This window comes from Uranotaenia lowii, chromosome 3, assembly GCF_029784155.1.
Source record: "Uranotaenia lowii strain MFRU-FL chromosome 3, ASM2978415v1, whole genome shotgun sequence".
In the NCBI taxonomy this organism is placed as follows: Eukaryota; Metazoa; Arthropoda; class Insecta; order Diptera; family Culicidae; genus Uranotaenia; species Uranotaenia lowii.
Genome location: NC_073693.1, coordinates 300,397,608 through 300,418,695, shown reverse-complemented (window position 1 = coordinate 300,418,695; position 21,088 = coordinate 300,397,608). Strand labels below are relative to the sequence as shown.

At 38.4% G+C, this 21,088-nt stretch overlaps 1 protein-coding gene and 1 pseudogene across 1 annotated transcript in view; both read right to left on the bottom strand.

Annotated features, from left to right (window-relative positions):
- LOC129758402 (uncharacterized) overlaps positions 1-855 on the bottom strand; it is a 17,327-nt pseudogene extending 16,472 nt beyond the window's left edge.
- LOC129758258 (growth hormone-regulated TBC protein 1-A) overlaps positions 1-20,759 on the bottom strand; it is a 92,430-nt gene extending 71,671 nt beyond the window's left edge. The window contains exons 1-4 of the mRNA XM_055755736.1: positions 20,017-20,759; positions 3,934-4,229; positions 3,708-3,854; positions 3,443-3,625 (exon numbers count right to left, since the gene is read on the bottom strand). Of these exons, the coding sequence (XP_055611711.1) occupies positions 3,443-3,625; positions 3,708-3,854; positions 3,934-4,229; positions 20,017-20,036 (646 nt within the window). The 5' untranslated portion in view covers positions 20,037-20,759. The remainder of the gene's footprint in view (positions 1-3,442; positions 3,626-3,707; positions 3,855-3,933; positions 4,230-20,016) is intronic.
- Between the last annotated feature and the right edge of the window lie 329 nt (positions 20,760-21,088).

Genomic DNA, 21,088 nt, shown 5'->3' with positions numbered 1-21,088 from the left:
TTTTAGTGCGACCGATGTGAAATAGAGTCTTATCACAATCGCACAAGACAAGACGTATCGAAATCGTAAATGATAGTATCGAAATCGTAAATGATTTCAGATGAATTCGTAAAGAAAACTACGTAACCATCATCTATCCTATCACTATACTGCCGTTGGACGCATAATTGTCACATGTGACATTTCGACGTTTTTGACTTTTTGATGCCAATCGTCATAATTTGATACGTATTATTGAAATTCTTTGTCGAAACATTAAGTTTATTCTAGAAATTTCAAGGAAAATTCAAAGTAAATTTGTCACAATGGGACAAATGGACGCATAACTGTCACATTGAGACGATTGGACGCATATTTGTCACACTCAAGAAATAAACCTATTGTAACTTCGGAACGTCTAAATAGATTTTCACCAAATTTGGCATACGTGTCCTTGATAGTCGGGAGGGGATCATGGAGATATAAAGAGGGGAAAGTGTCACTGTTTTCGCGACATCCCAGCATGTGCAAGAAAAACTCTGCCAACTGCTTCGGGTTCGTTGCTGGCGCTTGGAAGAGTGCATGTAAACGTAACCTGCTTCACAACATTAGTCAAATTATTACTCTTCCGGCGCCGTGGAACAATTGTCCAGGATGGCCATATGTGATTGTCGGTGGATTTAGCAGACCATTTCTCGGGTTTGCCTTGAGTTTTTGATTTTGACGCACCTCGCAAAATACCGGAGATGTCTGTTTTTTAATGTTTACGAACTATTCCGCAAGATTTACTTCATCCGGAACTTGTCCCACGACCGTATTCACTTCAAACGGATTGATTGTTCTCCTCTGGTATCGCTTTTCTCGCGGTTGTGACATTTTTAGCACGGCAGCTGACAATTAGTTAAAGAAATGTTGCTTCCTCTAAAGTGAGTGAGTTGACGGAAATTGCTCTCCCGTGCCGTTTTATTGATCGAACCCGTTAAAGACTTCATGTTTGTCACCAGATAATGTACGCTTTCAAATAATCCGATTCAGGCTTGATTTTTTTCAATTGAGGCTTCCATTCAGGAATAAAACACAAGAGCCACACACGAAATGCCAGACCAAACAATTACTGGGAAAATGTTCGTGGTGTGACGAATATGCGTCCATTTTTCGACTATTCATAAAATTTCGCGGCATAAATGTCACACAAGGATTTTCATTGAAAAAACAGTTGATTTTCGAAAAATTTGATCGAGGCTCATATGATGGGAGTATACTTTAGACATCAACGTCATTGAAGTCAACAAAAATTGCGAAACTGTGCGATAACAGCAAAGTGTTTTTTTGAAACTTTGATCGCGTTTTTCTCGCTTTGCCTTTTTGTAACATGTGACAATTATGCTTCCAACGGCAGTATAGTAGTATAGAATGTCACATTAAGAGTCTTAGCAATGTATATCACTTCTTTCCGATATAGCTACAAAAATCTTAGCAAGTATAGTAGGCGGACGTAAAATGAAAAGTGTGTTCGAAATAATGCAGTTTTGTGATCTTGCCTGCAATTTAGTCGATAAATGTACATCGGACATAATAAAAATGGTTAGTTTAGGAAAAATTAAACTAGGCGGAAATCTAAACGACAATTTTGTTTCTCAAACAGGTAAATTAATGATTAACTGGCCCGGAAAAAAGAAACTCACCAAGGGAGGTAAGACAAGAGGACATTCCGGGAAAACGGCCATCCCAAGCCTATTGTAATATTTTATATTGAATTAAATTTTAAAGGTTTTTTTTTTTAAATAAAAATCATTTTCATTTGTATTTGTTTGAAGAATCGTATTTCAATCACAATAATACGCATAACATGCAACATAAAGTAGTTCGCAATATCGTTTATTGAAACAAATCGTACAGGACTACATAATATCTTGCATAAAGTGTCGCTTAAATTGCCGATCGAATGTTTTTTTTTTGTTTCGATTATAGTCGTTTTACCATCTTTATGGCATTCGCGACTTTATCAACGTTGCAGTTGGCGAATCGTTATTGAAAAACTATCCGGTACAACTGTGTTCGATGTTTACTTTTGGGCTCGAACTCGCGGACATCGGCTCAGGAGACAACAAACTTGCCAACTGAGCTATATCACAAGCCCGCCGATCGAATGTGAAATTGTGAACTTTCAATCATCCCATCATCATAAATGTGTATAAATCGAATCGTTTATATAAAAAAAATAACCTAATCTGTTAAAAATTATTTCATTATCAAAGTTCAATTTATCACAAAAATTAGCTAAGAAATCCTTCTAAAAATACGTGAGGAAAAATTTACTAAAGACCTAAATGTTTAATTTCTTTGCTTAGCGTGAAGAATTCGAAAATAACGAATCAAAACAAAGTTCTTCGAAATAACAGGTTACCTCATCTGCCATATTGGTTGTCAGATTTCCAGAATGATGACGTAGTTGTTATAACAATTAGCAGTCATTGTACTGAATTCTTCAATTTTTCCATGAAAATTATTTTTTTATTTCATAGGCGCAATATGAAAGTTTAAAACAAAGAACTAAAAGATGTTTTTAAGCTCCATCATTAGCTTCAGGTAGCATTGAAGAGGTTTTGGATCTTCATGAATCTTCTGTATCTGTTTGCGGTTGCTTCATACCGCCAAAACGCAAAAGGAGAAAGAAACTGTAATAGTAAAAATGTAGATTAACAGTTTCTTTCTGCTGATCTGCATCTTATGAAAAAAAACTTTATCGACTTCTTGTTCATTCACTAAGAATCACCCCAATTATTGAAACAAAACCTCTTCGTGATACTTTCTCTGATTCGACTCCAAATGCAAATAGAAAACACAGGTTGCACAGTTCAATATTTTAAGCATAAATACCAACCTAGGGTTAACTTTTTAAGGACTATTACTGGAAAACGTTTGGAAACATATTTTTGGTTTTTTACGGTAAAAACAACATTTTCAACATCTTTCATCTTATTCTAATCTTCTATAACCATCTATAATCTTTCAATTCTTAAATATTCTTTCTCAAAGAAAATAACATTTCACCGATATAGCCGATAAAATAATGTCATAATTTTTTTTTTAATCTTATATTTTCTTACAACATTCCAAAAGCATCAACAATTTTTTTAATTACTTTGGTCTAACCGTTGAATGTTACGGATCTTTTCAATGTTTTGAGTCTTCTTTCAAATCATTCGAATCTTTTGAAATTTAGATTTTTTTTAAAAATATGTTTGTTATAGTATTTTTTAAATCGTTGTTATTTTTTCAATATGTTCTTTTTTCCGAATCCGTTAGCATATTTTTATGTTTTATATCTTTTGATTTGTTCTTGATATTTATATTTTTTGTATACTCAAAATTTATGTTTCCAATCCTTTAGAATCTGATGAAGCACAAACATATTTTATCCTACCAAAAAAAACTATTAAAACGAATTAAAACTACTCACCTAACTTTTCGATATGTGCATGCACATCAGGTACGCGTACTCTCACCAATTCACTCAGCACATCGATATCGGTGATTAAATTTTCCATCTTTTTGGTGTGGTACAGCGGCACGATTTCCTCCACCAGCACTTTGAGTAGCCAGAAGGTCGACTCTTCATTTTGCGTCACAATTAAAATGAGACCTACGGGTAATGATTTAAAAAAGTGTGTTTAAAAATCATTTGTGACCATTTAAGCTTTAATAAATTCGAATCTTATACGCACCGGCAATGTAATTCAGGCCCTGGCAGTATCCGACAGTTTTGTTGTGATGTGCATACGTAATGAGCACATTGTACAGGCCCAATTTGTACTGTTCGAAGTGAATGTTGTCCGGAAACGTTCTCGGAAGATCGATTTTTATTTGGTCCGCTGAAAAAAAATGAAAACGCAATGTCAATACCAAGAGATTACTTTATCAAAAATGGCCAAAGAATTCGCTCGGTCTTACAAATTTCCTGATCGTACTCGTACCGCAGCAGGGTCTGGTATAGGGCCGGTTCCTTCTGCTGCAACTGGAAGGCACCGGAAGTTTTCATCCAAACTTCCTTGCGCAGCGATAAGGGGACGCCTTTGCGTACGAAGCGCTTCAGCTTGCCATGGTCCTTTAAGATGTCGCCGTCCTTGTTGAACTTTTGCCACTTCATGCCCCGAGTCGTCAGCACCTTCATGTAGGTATTCATGATGCTCTCGTACGATTTGTAGTCGAAGTCCGGCTCCCGGCGAAAGCCGTACTCGTCCACGTCGCTGGGAAGATCAATGAAATATTAATATATCCATATATCAACGTGGATCAGGATCATAAGAAGAAAGAGCTCATGGGAGAAATTTAGAGACGATTTATCATATAATTTTTCTAAGCTAAATCTTGTATCAAAGCCAACTGCAAGACAGATATACAATTAACGGTGCCTTTATTCCATAAATAAGTTCTTAAGATGGTGTAGGTACTGTTGTTTTTTATTTAGAGAATTTTCCTAAATTTACTTTTTTTTTTGGTTCATGTTTATTAGAACTTAAACTTCTGAAAAAAAAAATAGAAAACGTTTCAGGTTTTGCCTGATTTTTTTAAGGCCCATCCTGATAACCTGATAAGCCCCCATTTTTTCCTGATTTTTGGAAATAAGCCTGATTTTGGCTGATTCTACATATTAATATACATATAAAAGGCGAACACGAAATTATTGCGACACCGAAAATGTCGTGTCAATTTTCTCATAACTTTTTGAATCAAACCAAAATTTTAGAGTAGTCTTATACATATATTTACTTAAAATATCAAAAAAAAAAAAAAAAAGGTCATCGATGGAGCCTTGAGTGTAAAATTGAACGCATTCTCGCTTGATGCCTTCCATCAAAGTCTCTACAGTGTCATTCGGTACCAGTTTCTCTTTTTCCATTTTCTTAACATGTCCTTCTTGTCTTTGACTGTCTTCTTGCTCTTCATTATTGCCCAGTACTGCTTCCCCGAGCGCAGCTCCGGACAGTTTGGAGGGTTCATGTCGTTTGGGACAAAATGGACAGAATTGGCCTCATACCACTCCAGAACACTTTTAGAATAGTGGTATGATGCCAAATCTGACCGAAGTAGCGGAGCTTCGTCGTGCAGATTTGTAGAACTCGTCATTTACTGTGCCCTTTGTCACGAAAGGCTCACTCCACAGTCCGCAAAAGCAGATGGCCTGCCAAACGAGATATTTGGAGGCAAAATTCAACATTTTCTTCTTCTTAAATTTGTCGTTCACATCGAATTTGCTCTTGCCGGTGAAAAACTCCAACCTCGGAATTTTTCTAATATCAGCTTTTATATACGTTTCGTCGTCCATTACACAGCAGCCATATTTTGTCAGCTTCTTCTCGTAAAGATTCCGTGCCCGAGTTTCAGCCGTCGATTGTTGCCGCTCATCGCGGTTTGAGAAGTTTTGTACTTTGTTTGTATGTAGCCCAACTCTCTTTTTTGCATTCTGGACGTAGCTCTGCGACATCCCGATCTTTTTAGCCAAATCACGGCTTGAGACGTTGGGATTTGCTGTAGTCATTCGATTCACCTTTTCCTCTGTTCTTTTGTTCTCCGGTCCCGGTTTTCTTCCAGCTTCTTTGCCGTGGTCCAACGTCAACCGCTCCTGGAACCGCTTCAACACTCTGGAGACGGTTGAATGTCGAACCGTTGCCAAGGAAAATATTTTCCAGTTCTCTCATTGGTCAATATTACTCAATTCCCATCTGATTTTTAGCCATCTGGATGCACAGCTGGTCGTAGAGAGAACATGACGATAATTTTCTCACTTGAAGTTCGTGCGGGAGCAAAATCATTTCAAAAATGGCGGGCATTTTGTCATCCGATTTGAACTGACTTCAGACGACATTTTATACGATCTTTTCATTATACAGTTGGAATTGCGATTCGCAAAACCATTGTATTAAAACGACTTAAGTCATCATTTCTGTACGATGTTATGTTTGCTGGGTTTGTTTTTTATGATATACAAGGTCGAAGAATTAGTCATCTGTTGCTAAAAAATTCACTTGGAATGATAGGCAGACTCAACTGCATCTATTAAATGTACAAGTTTCCTATGCACTTTATTTTGTTATTGAAATTCTAATTTTAAACCTGATCGAGCATTGAATTCCAGTTCGACAATCTAAACGTATTGCGAAATATGAACCCTGATATGAAATTTGGAGTTCAAATGCCATTTCTAACACTTTTTTTTTATTTATATAGTATTCCGTCTCACGACATAACTTGACGAACATAATTCCTAAAATTCATTCGGTCCATGGCAACTGTTCTCCAAAAGCCTCGGGCACCCCACGTTCACCAGATCACGCTCCACTTGGTCTAACCACTTCGCCCGTTGCGCCCCCGCTCGTCTTGTTCCTACCGGATTCGTAGCGAACACCTGTTTTGCAGGAAAGTCGTCCGGCTTTCTCGCAACATGTCCCGCCCAGCGTATCCGGCCAGCTTTCACCACCTTCTGGATACTGGGTTCGCCGTAGAGTCGCGCGAGCTCGTGGTTCATCCTTCACCTCCACACTCCGTTCTCCTGTACGCCGCCAAAGATGGTTCTTAACACTCGTCGCTCGAATACTCCGAGTGTGCGCAGGTCCTCCTCGAGCAATATCCACGTCTCGTGCCCGTAGAGAACAACCGGTCTAATGAGCGTCATATACAGGTTACACTTCGTGCGAGGGCTAAGTCTTCTCGACCGCAGTTGCTTGTGGAGTCCATAGTAGGCACCACGACTTCCGCTGATAATTCGCCTCCGGATCTCACGGCTGGTGTCATTGTCTGCGGTCACCAGCGAGCCGAGATAGACAAAGTCTTCGACTATCTCACAGCTCGTCGCCGTCGATCGTGACCTTGTTATTACTGGACAAGCGTGTTCGGTCGGTCTCGGATCCGCAGGCCAGCATGTACTTCGTCTTGTGCGTATTAATCATCAACCCAATCCTTCCTGCTTCGCGTTTCAGTTTGCGGTAGATCTCCTCCACCGCCGCAGATGATCTGCCGACTTTATCAATGTCATCGGCAAAGCAGATAAGTTGACTGGATCTGTTGAAAATCGGGCCCCGCATTTCGCCCACCGCTCGTCTAATAGCACCTTCTAGCGCCACGTCGAACATCATGCAGGATAGACCATCACCTTGTCGAAGCCCCCTGCGCGATTCGAATGAACTCGACAATTCACCCGAAATCCGCACACAGCATTGCGTTCCATCCATCGTCGCCTTGATCAGTCTGATCAGCTTCCCGGAAAAGCCGTTCTCGTCCATGATTTTCCATAGCTCGTTACGGTCGATCGTGTCGTATGCGGCTTTGAAGTCGATGAATAGATGATGCGTAGGGACTTGGTGTTCCCGGCATTTTTGGAGGATTTGCCGTAATGTGAATATCTGGTCAGTCGTTGACCGTCCCTCCATGAAGCCGACCTGATGACTTCCCACGAATCTGTTTGCTTGTGGCGTTAGGCGGCGGAGTAGGATTCGGGACAGAACTTTGTAGGCGGCATTGAGGACAGTGATCGCTCGGTAGTTCTCACAGTTCAATTTGTCACCCTTCTTGTAGATGGGGCATATTATCCCCTCCTTCCACTCCTCCGGTAGCTGTTCTATGTCCCAGATCCGGACTATCAACCGGTGTAGGCAATCGGCTAACTTGTCCGGGCCCATTTTGATGAGTTCAGCTGCGATGCCATCCTTCCCAGCCGACTTGTTTCTATTCAGCTGGCGAATGGCTTCCTTAACCTCACTCATCGTTGGGAGTGGCTCCTCTACGTCGTTGGCTACGCCGGCGATGTACCTTCCCCCACCATCTTGATCTCCTGCATGTGCGCCGTTCAGGTGTTCATCGAAGTGCTGCTTCCACCTTTTGAGCACCTCACGATTGTCCGTCAGGATGCCTCCGTCCTTATCCCGGCACATTTCGGCTTGCGGCACGAAGCCTTTGCGGGATGCGTTGAGTTTCTGATAGAACTTTCGTGTTTCTTGGGAACGATGCAGCTGCTCCAGCTCCTCGAGCTCCTCCTCCTCCAGGCGGCGCTTTTTCTCCTGGAAAATTCGGACTTGCTGCCTCTTCCGCTGTCGGTGATTTTCCACATTTCGACGGGTGCCTCTTTGCACTACTGCCGCCCGCGCGGCATTCTCTTCGTCCATCACCCTCCTACACTCCTCGTCGAACCAGTCGTTCCGTCGAGATCGCTCCACATAACCGATGACGTTCTCCGCAGCACTGTTGATGACTGTCTTGATGATATCCCAACAGTCCTCGAGAGGGGCTTCATCAAGCTCGCCCTCTGCCGGCAGCGCTGCTTCGACCGATTGCGCGTAGTCTGCCGCGACCTCAGGTTGCTTCAGTCGTGCGATATTTAACCGAGGCGGGCGCCGGTTGCGTGTGTTGTTCACTACAGAGAGTTTTGGGCGCATCTTCACCATCACCAGATAGTGGTCTGACCAAGGTTGCGAAATCTCATGAGATTGAGATTTTTTTGAGTGAGATTTTCCCTTTTTGAATCTCAGTGTGATGCTAGGTAATCTCATCGTGAGTATCACAAACGGTTCTTGTCTTGAATGTCAACGCTTGCTCAGTCAGACTGAGAATCACGAGCAGAAAAACTACTTTTTGGAAGGCAGAGATGCCATGGAATAATATTTGTGCAAGCTCTTGAACAATGAAACAAGTTTTATAGTTCAGAAAAAGCTGAACATACCACGATTTTTTTAAAACTATCAGTTATACTTGATGAATGTTAAAGGCCAGTTATACTTTTTTTAAACATTTTTATAGAGAACATACTATTAAAAGCTCAGTACAATTAAGTTGATGATAAGAATTTGTTTTTTTTTTATTTATGTCTTAAGCAAAGTTGTTAAATCTCGTTCAGTTAATATTTTATCGAGTGAGGTTCTTCCTTTTTGAATCTCAGTGTGAAACGTTAACGATGATTGTGAAAGAAAGTTTTGATTTTTAAACATCTTTCTGAAGAATGTATTATCATGACTTGTAAGAATCTGATTATTATATTTATGTCTTAGTTTAATGAAAGTTTTACAGAATGAGCAAAAAGTTTTTATGACCAAATATGTTGATGAGTCTTGCTCGTATTCAGAGGATTTAAGACATGCAAGTTATGAAATTGTATTTCCTACAGTAATGTACTTTTAAATCTCTTAAAAACGTTGATGCAAAGTTTTGCAATCATGGAAAAGAACCGCAAACATTGAAATGCCCAAGCTCAAAATTCTTCAAAAAACCTCCAATGGCTTGATGTGCTTGCCAGAAAAAAAACATCTCAAATCTTCTGGACATTACAAGAAACTATAAAAAATATAGCAACATCTGAATAGCTAAATATTTGATTATTATAAATATTAACACAAAAAGTACAGCAAAGACAACTAAGCTGGGAAACACTAAAATTCAGAATTAAATTATAAGGACCCCCGGGCCTAATTTTACAAATTTAGTATCTTTGAATTACCGAAAGTTTTTTTGTCAATTTTGCAGAAAAAAGTTTTATGATTTTATTTATAGCATTCGAGCTATGCTTTTCTTTTACTTGTAGCGGCAACCTTAAAAACGAAGTCGAAATTTATAGGTATAGCTATGTAGAGTTTTAATATAAATGAAGAAAACAGTTTCTTCCAAACAAATTAAATTTTAAAATATAAAAATTAAAAAAAGATTGTTACCAACGAAAAACCATTCCAATTAAAACGCATGGCACCCCAGCTTATGCAACCGGCTGGAATCGACCACATATGAAAAGCATTTATGAACCAAATAAAAAGTAATAAAGAAATATCAAAATTTTCCCTTTCAAATGAAAGCGACGGTTTGTAGCTTCTTTCCCAACGGTTAATCTTTTTTATTTAAATTTATAAAAGACATTTTAATGATTTTTATGCATTTTAACGATTTTCTTTTTCAAGAGAAGGAAAGCCGGTTTTATTTACACCGGCTCACAGATCTTTTTCAAATATTATCTCGACTCGCGTGATGTTTGAAATTCCATGTGGGAAATTTTTGAAGTAGAAAACATGATCATTGCACCAAAAAGGAGGATATGATTCACTTATTCAATTAGAGCGCTTCTAGAAGATTTATAGAATTCTTAATAGAAAAAAGAATATGACAGAAATAATAATGTGCCATTGAATATTAAGATAGATCAAATATTTTTGTACTACCATTTGGAGTAATTGTAAAATCGCTTCTTTTGTTAAGCTGCCTTACTACTATTTTCTTGATAATGATCTTATGAGCTTTTTAGACACATGCATCTGAAATGAATTGTAGTTCATAATCATAACTGGATTTTTAAAACGATTTTTGTGTACATTGAAAAATGCCCTCTAAAAAAATCGTAAACCCTTTGAAAAAAAAACATTGTTTAATTTTAGTACAATGGCTAGTTTAGACTGTTAAGCCTAGTCCACACTAGCAGACGGTTCGTCTCGAGACGGTCTCAGCGTCTCCCATTTTCTTCGGGAGACACTAAGACCGTCTCAGGTTTCCAACAACAACAACAGACAACAAAGTTCGTCTCATAACAAAAATCGCAGTTCATGTTCCCCAGTGTGGACTAGAATTTGATCATTCACAGCCTACACGGTAAATTTAGATTATTCAGACACTGAGTTATTTCGATTCAGCGGTCGCATTATGTATGAAGATGAAAACATCTGAGTTAGAATCCATCAAAATTCTGAGTTGTTTTCATCTATTGACTTTCAAAGCCTGGAACTTAGCGAAGACGCATATGTTTTCTAACAAAATAGATGAAAACAACTCAGAGAGTTCCAAAAACCAGTGTTGATTGTTTGGATGCGATGGTCGGAGACCAGTTGACGAAATTATTTATCACAATAATCAAGGTGAGTACAACTTTTAATTACATTTACTATTGAGTTAGAAATTAAATGGTGTCGAAAGGATAAATACAAAATTTAACAAATTTATCTTTTCTTCCAGAAATCTCTACGGAAGCCATCATTCACAACTGTAAGTATAATTTTCTCATAATTTTGAAGTGTAAATGATTTTCACCAATGGTGTTTTCTTTTTCCTTGTCTTTTCAGATCAGGTCAAATTAGACAGAGTGTGCCGGCGGGTTAGCGTATCAAGTGAAACAGTACGTAGTTCCACCGGCTGGATGCGGTCAAATGGCCCGGTGGCACTAATTTTTTTTGTGGTAAAAATAAAGCCGACCAGATAAAAATGCACGAATTCATCTTCTAAATACACCGCACATTCGTCTTTTCCTTTTTGAAATCAGAAATTCCATTCAAAACCGCTTCAAAATTTCATAAATTTTTGATTTTTTTTCATTCAGTCGATCCATGAACAAGCCTAAACCACCCTGAACACAAACAACTCAGAATTCGCTAAAACCCCTACAATTCAGTTTTGAGTTTAGCCGCTCTAATCAAAATTTGAGTTTTCCTAGTTTTTGCGCATTTTGAATTGTTTTCCTTCAAATATGAGTCAAGGAGAATTAGAGTGTAGTACATAATTTTGAAGTGGTTTTTGTGAAATCGGGAATGTTAAGATTGGTTTCGAAAATTGGTTTTCTCTACGGTTTTTCCGGATCTTTTACAGCCTCTAAGTGACTATTACTGACAAAAATTCGGCAGAAAATTGCACTACCAATGAGTAGTTTGGAACAGAGAAGGGATGTCAAGGACCAAGGACGTTTAAAAAAAGATAGTTTGAAAAGAGATTTTAATAAAAGTTGAAACAAAGGACAGCTTATCACTGACATCACGGCTTCTATTTTTTCATTTAATTGATATAAAAAAGTAGGTTTTAATTCTGAATGTATTTGTATGTATATTTGTTAGAATACATGATCTTTATTAATATTTCCAAATTTAAATATCCTTCACTCGTACACAACATGCTCTGAAGAAGGGACCGCATGAAATTTGATGACTGTGATCATATTACAGTTCAACATATGTTTTTTTTTTTTTTTTTGTATGTCAACAGCCGAGAAAATACAAAAAAAAACTAAAAAAATGTGAGTTTCGACCTTTTTTTTGTAAAAATTTCAGCCCTTGAGAGTTAAAACAAATATCGATTTTTCTATTAATGTATTCTATGCTTAGCTAACTAAGCATATTTTACTGATTTCAAACAGCCAGAAAATCGATAAGGAATGTTGCTTTTAATCCCATATTATGTTGTTGCTTTTTATTTTAAAAAACCAACAAAACGTCAACGATTGAATTTTATATTTTTTTTATTTAAGTCGTCTTGACTATGAAATTATGCTATAAATTGTTTAGTACCAAAGCGCCGTATTTGCAAATAATATTATAAAATTAAAGTGTTGTTCTCAACATTTATAAGGTAGTGTGTTGTGTACATAGACACTTTTTAAAACATAGGTACCACGAGCTTTAACACTTTCGTTATTAAAAAGTTTCAATAAACTTCAATCATTAAAGCGCTCTTATTTTGTTTATATCAAAGCGTTTGGAGTCGTTCAATTTGGCGTGTCGCTAGTGTGAAAAGCTAACCACATTATTGTGATTTTTTTCTTGCGCTAGAGTTTACGCACAAAAATTTCGTTCATCTCGAATTTTGCCCTACGATTTCGTACTTTTTCTCTCACCGTCATTTAAGTACGTCTCTTGAAAACCAAACGAAAATAGGGGAGATGGGGGCATAATGGCCACCTTAAGGAAAACGGTTATTTAACCATAGAAAATAGCTATAATATGGAGGTTACATTATTGTTTCGTGTTCAGACACTTGAAAAGCCTTTTCCCTAACGGACTGAAACGTGAAAAACTAGATGAAAACGTTAAAAAATGCATTTTAAAAAATTTTGCCAAAAGCTGAAAACCAGCCACTGTGGAGGCATAATGAGAACCCCCCCTGAGGCAGTATGAGCACCATTAATCAGAGCAAGATGTGAGTTTTTGCCGGGGAATCTAGCAGCGAATTCAATTCGATGAAGTCAGGTGAGTCGTAGATTCATCAAACAAAGCAATAACAAAATAATGTAGGTCTGTTTGTAGAATACAAACAATTCACGCACGCTCATACATTAAGTGCTTTGTTCGGAGGATGATGCTACTAGCCGAATAATGTAACAATAAAAAAATCGATCATGAACTGTGAATGGAAAAAAATCACCTCGAACAGAAATCTAACTCTAGTCTTTTGATTACCTCTCCGACACCTTACCAATAGGCTAAATTGTCGGATGAAAACTAGTCAAGGTGTGGCGCTATAAATCAATTTTAATTCGCTGAAAAATCAAAAATTTTATGATGGTAAAAATTGAGAAACAATGTGCACATCATGTTGCAGTGCGTACATTATAGATCAAGGTTATTTTAAGATCATAAGAGCTTATTTCGTGGTGCTCAAAAATTATAATATTTTCGTAACTTGAGAACCAAGCTAGTTTTTTTTAAATATCTCTGTAAAGATGATAAGGAGATTCCTTTTTTTGTGAAAAATTAATACTATAGGAAGTACGAAACAAATCCTCATGAAAATTTATTTAAGAAAATACGCACTTTCGTAGAAAAGCGTAGTTCTCATTATGCCTCGGGTGCTCGTTATGCCCTCATCTCCCCTACAAGTTTCACAATCGAAGCAATCAAGTCAGTCAGGTGGAATTTGAAGAAAGAAATGAGAAAAAAACAAGGAACTTTGACTTATTAAGGTAATTTGTTTATTCTCTATTTTATAAATTATTTCTATTCCAGATAGTATGAAAGTTCTTACGGACGACATCGTCTTGGGAAGAACATAATTTACAGAACCTTTCAAAATCAAGTTCTGGTAAGCTATAACTCAAATTATATTGTGATCAAATGTAATAGTAATAAATTATCAAATTTTAGAACTCCCTTGCATTTTGCTGTTTGAGCGAGATTCTTCGCCGCGCATTCTCGGCGTCAGTCGAAGATGTTCTGGTTCGGATCGTGGATAATGAAATTAGGAAACTTCTACGAAATTGTAGTGTGGTTGCCAAAAGGAATGGGTTTTTCGCACTAAACAAACGATATATTTAGTGAACCCTGAGTGTGACTTCAACCTGCATTATGTGATTTTGTTTTTTAGGGTTGTAAATCTAGTGGCTATGAAGTTTATCGGAAAATAAAATTAAAGCCTTATATAAATAAATCTTCTAATTTGTTTTCGAAAGTGTTAAAATATTCCTTCTGAAATACCTATTGTAACGGGGACAAGATTGGTCAGGAAAAATGCATGATTCCGTTTACCTGTTAAGTGGCTTTGTCATTTATGTACTCGATTTAAGCTTTTACTGTTGGTAATTCTAGTCATTTTACATTTTCCTATCAATTCATCTGTGCTATCAAATCTCATGATCATTATGAGTGACCTGAGTTGATTAAAAAATCAAAATCGTTTATCTTTCCGTCTATGTGTGGACGCAGCTTAAACTCGTGAATGAAATTTCGTAATACATACATAGTCAGATTACAAAGTATTCGGTTGATATTTATGTGTAAACAAATAATTCAAGAACGTACAAAACAAGGTGAGAAAAAGATTATATGTAAATTATTGACAGCTGAAATAATTTGTATGCGATTCTAGTTATTCAGGAAAATCACAATATATGATACATTCAAATATTCCATAGATTCGTTACAAATTTAACTGTCGTCAAAAAATAGTAGAGGAAAAAGTGGGGAATATAGCTGAAGATTTCTCTAATGGGATTCCGGATTTCTGAATTTTTTCTAGATGTGATGCTCAGTGAATTTCGTTTGACATCGAAAGCTTTGAGCATCACAACGAAACTCATTGTGCTGCTTAATTGATACTCATCACGGTGAGTATCAATTTCAAATGATTATCTGAAATCTTGCAACTCTGGGTCTGACTCGATGTTGGCGCCTCGACAGGATCTGACGTCGATGATGTCCGAGAAGTGCCGGCTGTCAATCAAAACGTCGTCGATTGTGATTGCGATCTGTGATTGCGTTTGGTACGGTGATCTCCAGGTCTACTTGTGTGGGAGGCGGTGCTGGAAAAAGGTACTACGTACGGCCATTCGTTTGGAGGCGGCGAAATCGATAAGTCTAAGGCCGTTTTCGTTGGTCAGCTGGTGCGCACTGAACCTTCCAATTGTCGGTTTGAATTCCTCCTCCTGGGCGACCTGAGCATTAAAATCCCTGATGACGATCTTGATGTCATGTTTTAAGCAACGGTAGTATTCACGCTCCAGCTGCGCGTAAAATTCGTCTTTGTCGTCACCGGTACTTCCGAGGTGAGGGCTGTGCAAGTTGATGATGCTGATGTTGAAGAACCGGCCCTTGATTCTCAACCGGCACATTCGTGAGTTGATCGGCCACCACCCATTCACGCGCTTTTGCATCTTTCCCATCACTATAAAAGCTGTTCCAAGCTTGTGTGTGTTGCCGCAGCTCTGGTAGATGGCACGACCATCTGGATACGTTCGTACCGTGGAGCCCTTCCAGCATACCTCCTGCAGCGCTACGATGTCGAATTTGCGGCTCTTCAATTCGTTGGAGAGCACGTGGGTACTGCCCAAAAAATTTAGAGATCGGCAGTTCCATGTTCCAAGTTTCCAATCGCTAGTCCCTTTTCGTCGCGTGGGTCTTTGCCGATTTCCACAATGTTGTTTTTTTTTCAGCCCTCTATAAATACAATTCTCATGCATCTTTTTAAATTAGCACACAGGTTAATTGAATAGTAAGAGCTATAATATCGAAATCTTTCGTATGATGCTGTGTATTAGGATATATTGACAGTTCTTTACGAACACTATCTTACCGAAAGGCCTCAGCCCTAACTCTAAACAAGAATGAAACGATTTATCAAAAGGACATACCCAAAATGCGATTTTTGTAAGACAAAATTGCCGTTATCGTCCCTTCGAGAAACCGGTTAAGTTTCCAATATTTTGATTTTGAATGCTGCCCAGTCACAACTTCCTCTAACTCTGATTCCACAAGCTTCCAGTTTCCAGGAAAGAATAGTTTGGTCGATCGCGTCAAACGCCTTTTTCAAGTCTAAGAACAAAACTCCCATGAATTTTTTGCTATCAAGGGCATTGTGGATTGCATCCACTGGCTCAGAGGCTTTTGTCAGAGTACTCGATCCTTCGCGAAAGCCATATTGATAGGTGTAAAGGATTTTTTAGTGTTTCAGGAATTGCGAGACACAATCAGCTATTAGCTGCTCCAGGATGTTACTGAACACCGGTAGTATAGAAATCGGACGATAGTTGCTGCAATCTGTCTTTTTTCCTGTTTTATAGATGTGTAAAACTGAGGTGGGAACTTACAATTTTGTATGCAATCGTTGAAAAGTGCCAAAATGATATGATTCGCTTTGACAAAATGTGCTGGAACATCATCCGGTCCCGCACTTTTTGAGTTGTCAAGCTTGCTTTTTTTGAGGATAACTTCTTGCTCTGTTGCTGGCTGGAGAAAATACTATTGCAGTTCCCGACATATCGATGATCATTTCTATAGACATTTATTGGGATTGTAGCAGCGAATTGAATTCCTATGTTACGGAAATAGTGATTGAACAGGCCCCTGTTTTTCCCTCCTCCGTTGCTTCTCCATTTAGTTCTAGCTTTATCGTTTCTTTTTTCGATTCGTTCGCTCCTTTCAGGTTGTTTAAGTCCAGGCTTGGCAAAAGTCATCGTCATGAGGCGTGAAGCTGTGAATGTGAAGCCTCTTGGTCCGTCAAACTCTTTTTTTTTTCCTTTTTTCTCAGGGATTTTAAACCAAGTAGGTTTATTCATCCCGAAACCGTCAAACTCAATTGACTGTTCCTTAACGACCAGTCACTTCGTTTGCCAGTCATTCATTCCCCATTCATTTGAAGCTAAAATAATAACCTAGTCAAGCAATCGCATTCAAACGACCGATGACGAAAAAGAAGCGCATTTATTATTATTGTTGCTCCTCCAAGAAATTCGAAGACGACCGCAGAGGAACAAGAAAAGCATTTATTATTATTGTTGCTCCTGCCAGCAAGCTCGTTTTCAGTTTTTTATTGCTATTGTTGCTCTCTGCCAGCAAGTCGTTCAATTAGTTGTACCTGCCCAAGATAGGTAGAGAATAAGGTAAAACATTGCGCTTAACCTCAATCGACAGAGCCGTGTAAACGCAGGGTCAAAAATAGTTATGGAATTTCGAACGATATGTATGGGATTTGAAACAAAATTAAAATTTATGGAAAATTGCGAGGTCTTATTGTTCAAATAAGTATACAGTCGCATTCTTTGAAATAACATGTGTTGAAATTAGTAAAATTTATGTTCTAATGCTTCCAATATTCTGACTACGAGACAGTTTTTTTTTGGAAATTTAGCAGTATTTCTGCAAAACATTCGAATTTCGGAAAGCATTTTTGCAAATGTAGTTGTAAAGATATGCTAAAAAATGACTTGTTGCAACTTGTAATGAAGGCTACTTTCTTTTAGGTCCAACAAAATTTAAAAAAAAATCAGTTATTAGGAATTTAGCAAAAAGCAATTTTTTTAACTCAATAAAAAATCCACGCAAAAAATATGTTTTTCAACCGCGTAATTGATTAATGAATTGTAAATACTTTGGTTAACATTTTTATATTTTTTGCAGAATTTTAAAATTAGTAGTTTTTCTAAAAAACCAATAGTTTAAAAAAAATTCCTTACATTTTTGTGGAATTTCTATAACTATTTTTTGGTTGGCCTACTAATACATATGCAAGCAACGGAGTAGCATACCTAAAGAATCTAGCTATCCTGGTACCTGCCGTCAGCAGCTGATCGAAGTGTGAAGAGTCACTCTCAGGAGAAATTTTGACCATGTGTAGGAGCTTCGCCAGTCGATGATGGAGAAATGTTGATTGTTGTCGTGCTTTATCCGTCATGCGATGCGAGTAGTGAGGCTCCGTCAATTGAGAACAGTGCCAGTCGTTTGATGAAACAAAACTAGTCGGGTCAAGCGTGACGGGCGAAATTTACCATCACTGTTCAAGTCTTTCCACATTTCTCTCTAAAGGGTGATAAGGTTAAAATTTGGTCAAGGGAAAACGCTTGTAAATCGGTGAAATCGTTTATTTAAAAAATCAATAAAATTTCTTTTTCAAGTTTAATTAGTATAAAATTCAGGAAAAATATTCAGTTAGGCTTCCACCGTTCCAAATTCGAACTGCCGAGCCTTACGCTTAACCCTTGCCATCAGATTTTGTACAGCAACCTTGTCCACCTTCTTCGCCGCAGAAAGTCAGTTTGCCTTGAACTGCTGCTCGTCCTTAGCAGTTTTTATGGTTTTCTTTAGGTTCCGCTTGACAATAGCCCAGTATTTCGCAATTGGGCGGAGCTCTGACGTGTTGGGAGGGTTCTTGTTCTTGGGAACCACCTGCACGTTGTTGGCAGCGTACCACTCCATGGTCTTTTTACCGTGATGGCAAGATGCTAAATCCGGCCAAAACAGTACGGAACAACCGTGTTTCTTCAGGAAAGGCAGCCGACGTTTATTCAAACACTCTTTCACGTAAATTGCTTGGTTGCCAGTCCCGGAAGCTATGAAAATGCTGCTTTTCAAGCCACAGGTACAGATGGCATGCCAAACCAGATATTTCTTCGCGAACTTTGACAGTTTCATGTGCTTGAAAATATCTGCTACCTTTCCCCTTCCTTTTGCCGTATAAAACTCCTTTCCCGGAAGCTGCTTGTAGTCGGCTTCGACGTAGGTTTCGTCGTCCATTACCACGCAGTCAAACTTCGCCAGCATCGTCGTGTACAGCCTCCGGGATCGCGCTTTGGCCGTCGTATTTTGTCTATCATCGCGATTTGGAGTCACTACCTTCTTGTAAGTCGATAGTTCGGCTCGTTTTTTGGCTCGATGCACGGTTGTAGACGATACACCCAGCTTATTTGCGGCATCTCGGAGAGAGAGGTTAGGGTTTCGCTTGAAACTACCGGCAACTCTCTGTCGTCTCAGCGGTTTCCGGTTTTCGATTTACCCCCGATCCAGACTTCCTGGCTGTCGACAAACATTCCTCAAACACTTTAATTACATTTGTAACGGTTGATTTGGCAAACTTTCAGCGATTTTTCCAGCTTTGCGTGCGAGAAGCTCAAATTTTCGCGATGCGTGAGCAAAATTTTGATACGTTGCTCTTCTTCCTTGGACGGCATTTTGACAACTGAAGAGTGAATTCCAAAATCAAAATAGGAGCATCATTCTACGCACACACACCTTTAAAATGAGGGGTGTTTAGGTTTTTTAAATGCAAAATTGAAAGAAATACGTCATGTTGATATTGACCAAATTTTGACCGTATCACCCTTTAGTCAGATTTTTGAAAAGGTTGTGGTAGTAGTTTACTTTTCCCCATGCAGCCTTGGATCGATTGAGATTTTTAGATACTTGAAACAAGGTGTTCTTCAAATTTTCCCATACATCCATTGCCACCCTAATGTACATATGTATGTTTGTAAAAAACTGGCACTGGCAAAATCAATTTATTTGAAGCAATATAATGTTTACAATTTAATGTTTTTTGAACCCTCGTTCAGTTCTCTCTATTACGCTTCTCAAAAAATACATACAAAAGTTAAGAATTAAAGCGAAAGTTTTTTAATAACAAAATTCGCAGTTCTAAGTTTAGAATAAGTTGCGAGTTTACTTTTTAAAAGCGGTAAAACCACCTCTTGGAATCCGTCAAAGGAATATCGACAAACCGGCTCCAATAACCGGTCCCAAATCCAGCGAATTTCGTCACTCATTTGAATAGGTTTGATATCTTGCCAATTTGCATCTCTAGGGTGACAACATATTTAATTGGTTAATAATTTAAAGTGGAATTGCTGAAGTTTTATGATTGTTTTTTTAAACTGCATTAGATATACCAATCAAACTAGACAAAGTACGGAGTCAAGATCGTATCGTGACATTCCTCTTCGATGTCCCTTTACCTTATTTTTGTGTCAAATTTAGAGTTATAGATAAATTTTAGGGATTCCCGCCCAAACAATTACCTACTAAACATAGCCAAAAGCTGACTCACCTGAATTTGGACTCGGCCATAATCCTCCGGGGTTTTCTCGACCAGGGAAACGTGATTTCAGTTAGTCAATCTAGTCAGTGACTAGCTAGCCGGATACGATACTTTTTCGGTGGCACCTCTTTCTTCTTGTTATTGCAAGTCTTGTTAGAAGATATGAGTTGCTCGCTTCACTGCATCCATACTGAACACGACAGACAGACGGGTTCTGCTAATTTGCTGAAGTTTGCTGAAGTTTTGGTGTGGAAAAATGTCGTCGCTAGCATGGGTTTTGCATTTCGAACGCGTGCAGCCGGTTTATTTTAAAATCTGGAATTAAGGTCACACTGCACTTTAGCATGGGCTAGGTCGTGTCTGTTACTCGTTAATGTCATCTCCCGCACACAATCTCATTCATAGATTCACAGCAGTGTGAAAACGTGATTTTTTCTTCTTGCAACTACCTAATCAAACGACCCTTATGAATGGCAAAACTACATCATCATTCAGCACTTTCAAACAACGAAGACAGACGTTCCATCAATAGCTCTGTGAGAGACAGACATTGTTTACCCACAGTAACTAAGTGCATTCGTCAATCTCGGCGCGATTCTGCTTTAAACCGACCGCGGAGAGAAAACTACCGCTTATTGTTTATCACAACGTGTTTCCGCTATTATTGGGTTATGGTAGCGCGCACACTTGTCTTGTTGTCTGCCAAATCCGAGACATAACGAGGTGGAGTAATGGGTGTTTTCTGTTTTGTATTTTTTTTTAAACTTTAAATCACACTTCTGCTTCCAGCCAGACACGACGCGCTGATAAATCTAACTTGCTACTAGCCCAACGAATGAACGAACACGATTGATGAATAAAAAACACCTTCCAACTGAGGACGCGACGCTTAGCAGTTGTATATGTATCTGCAGCTCAGTCAGTCTGCCGCTAATCAAATCCAATTTCCATATGCCACTCTATACTATCAGGCAGAAGCGTCCGGTTTGCCTTATTTGTTTGTTTGGAATTAGTCATAAAATTTGGGCGTGTGTGAAACTCTTTCTAGGAAGTTCTCCATTTCAATCACACAACTTTATTC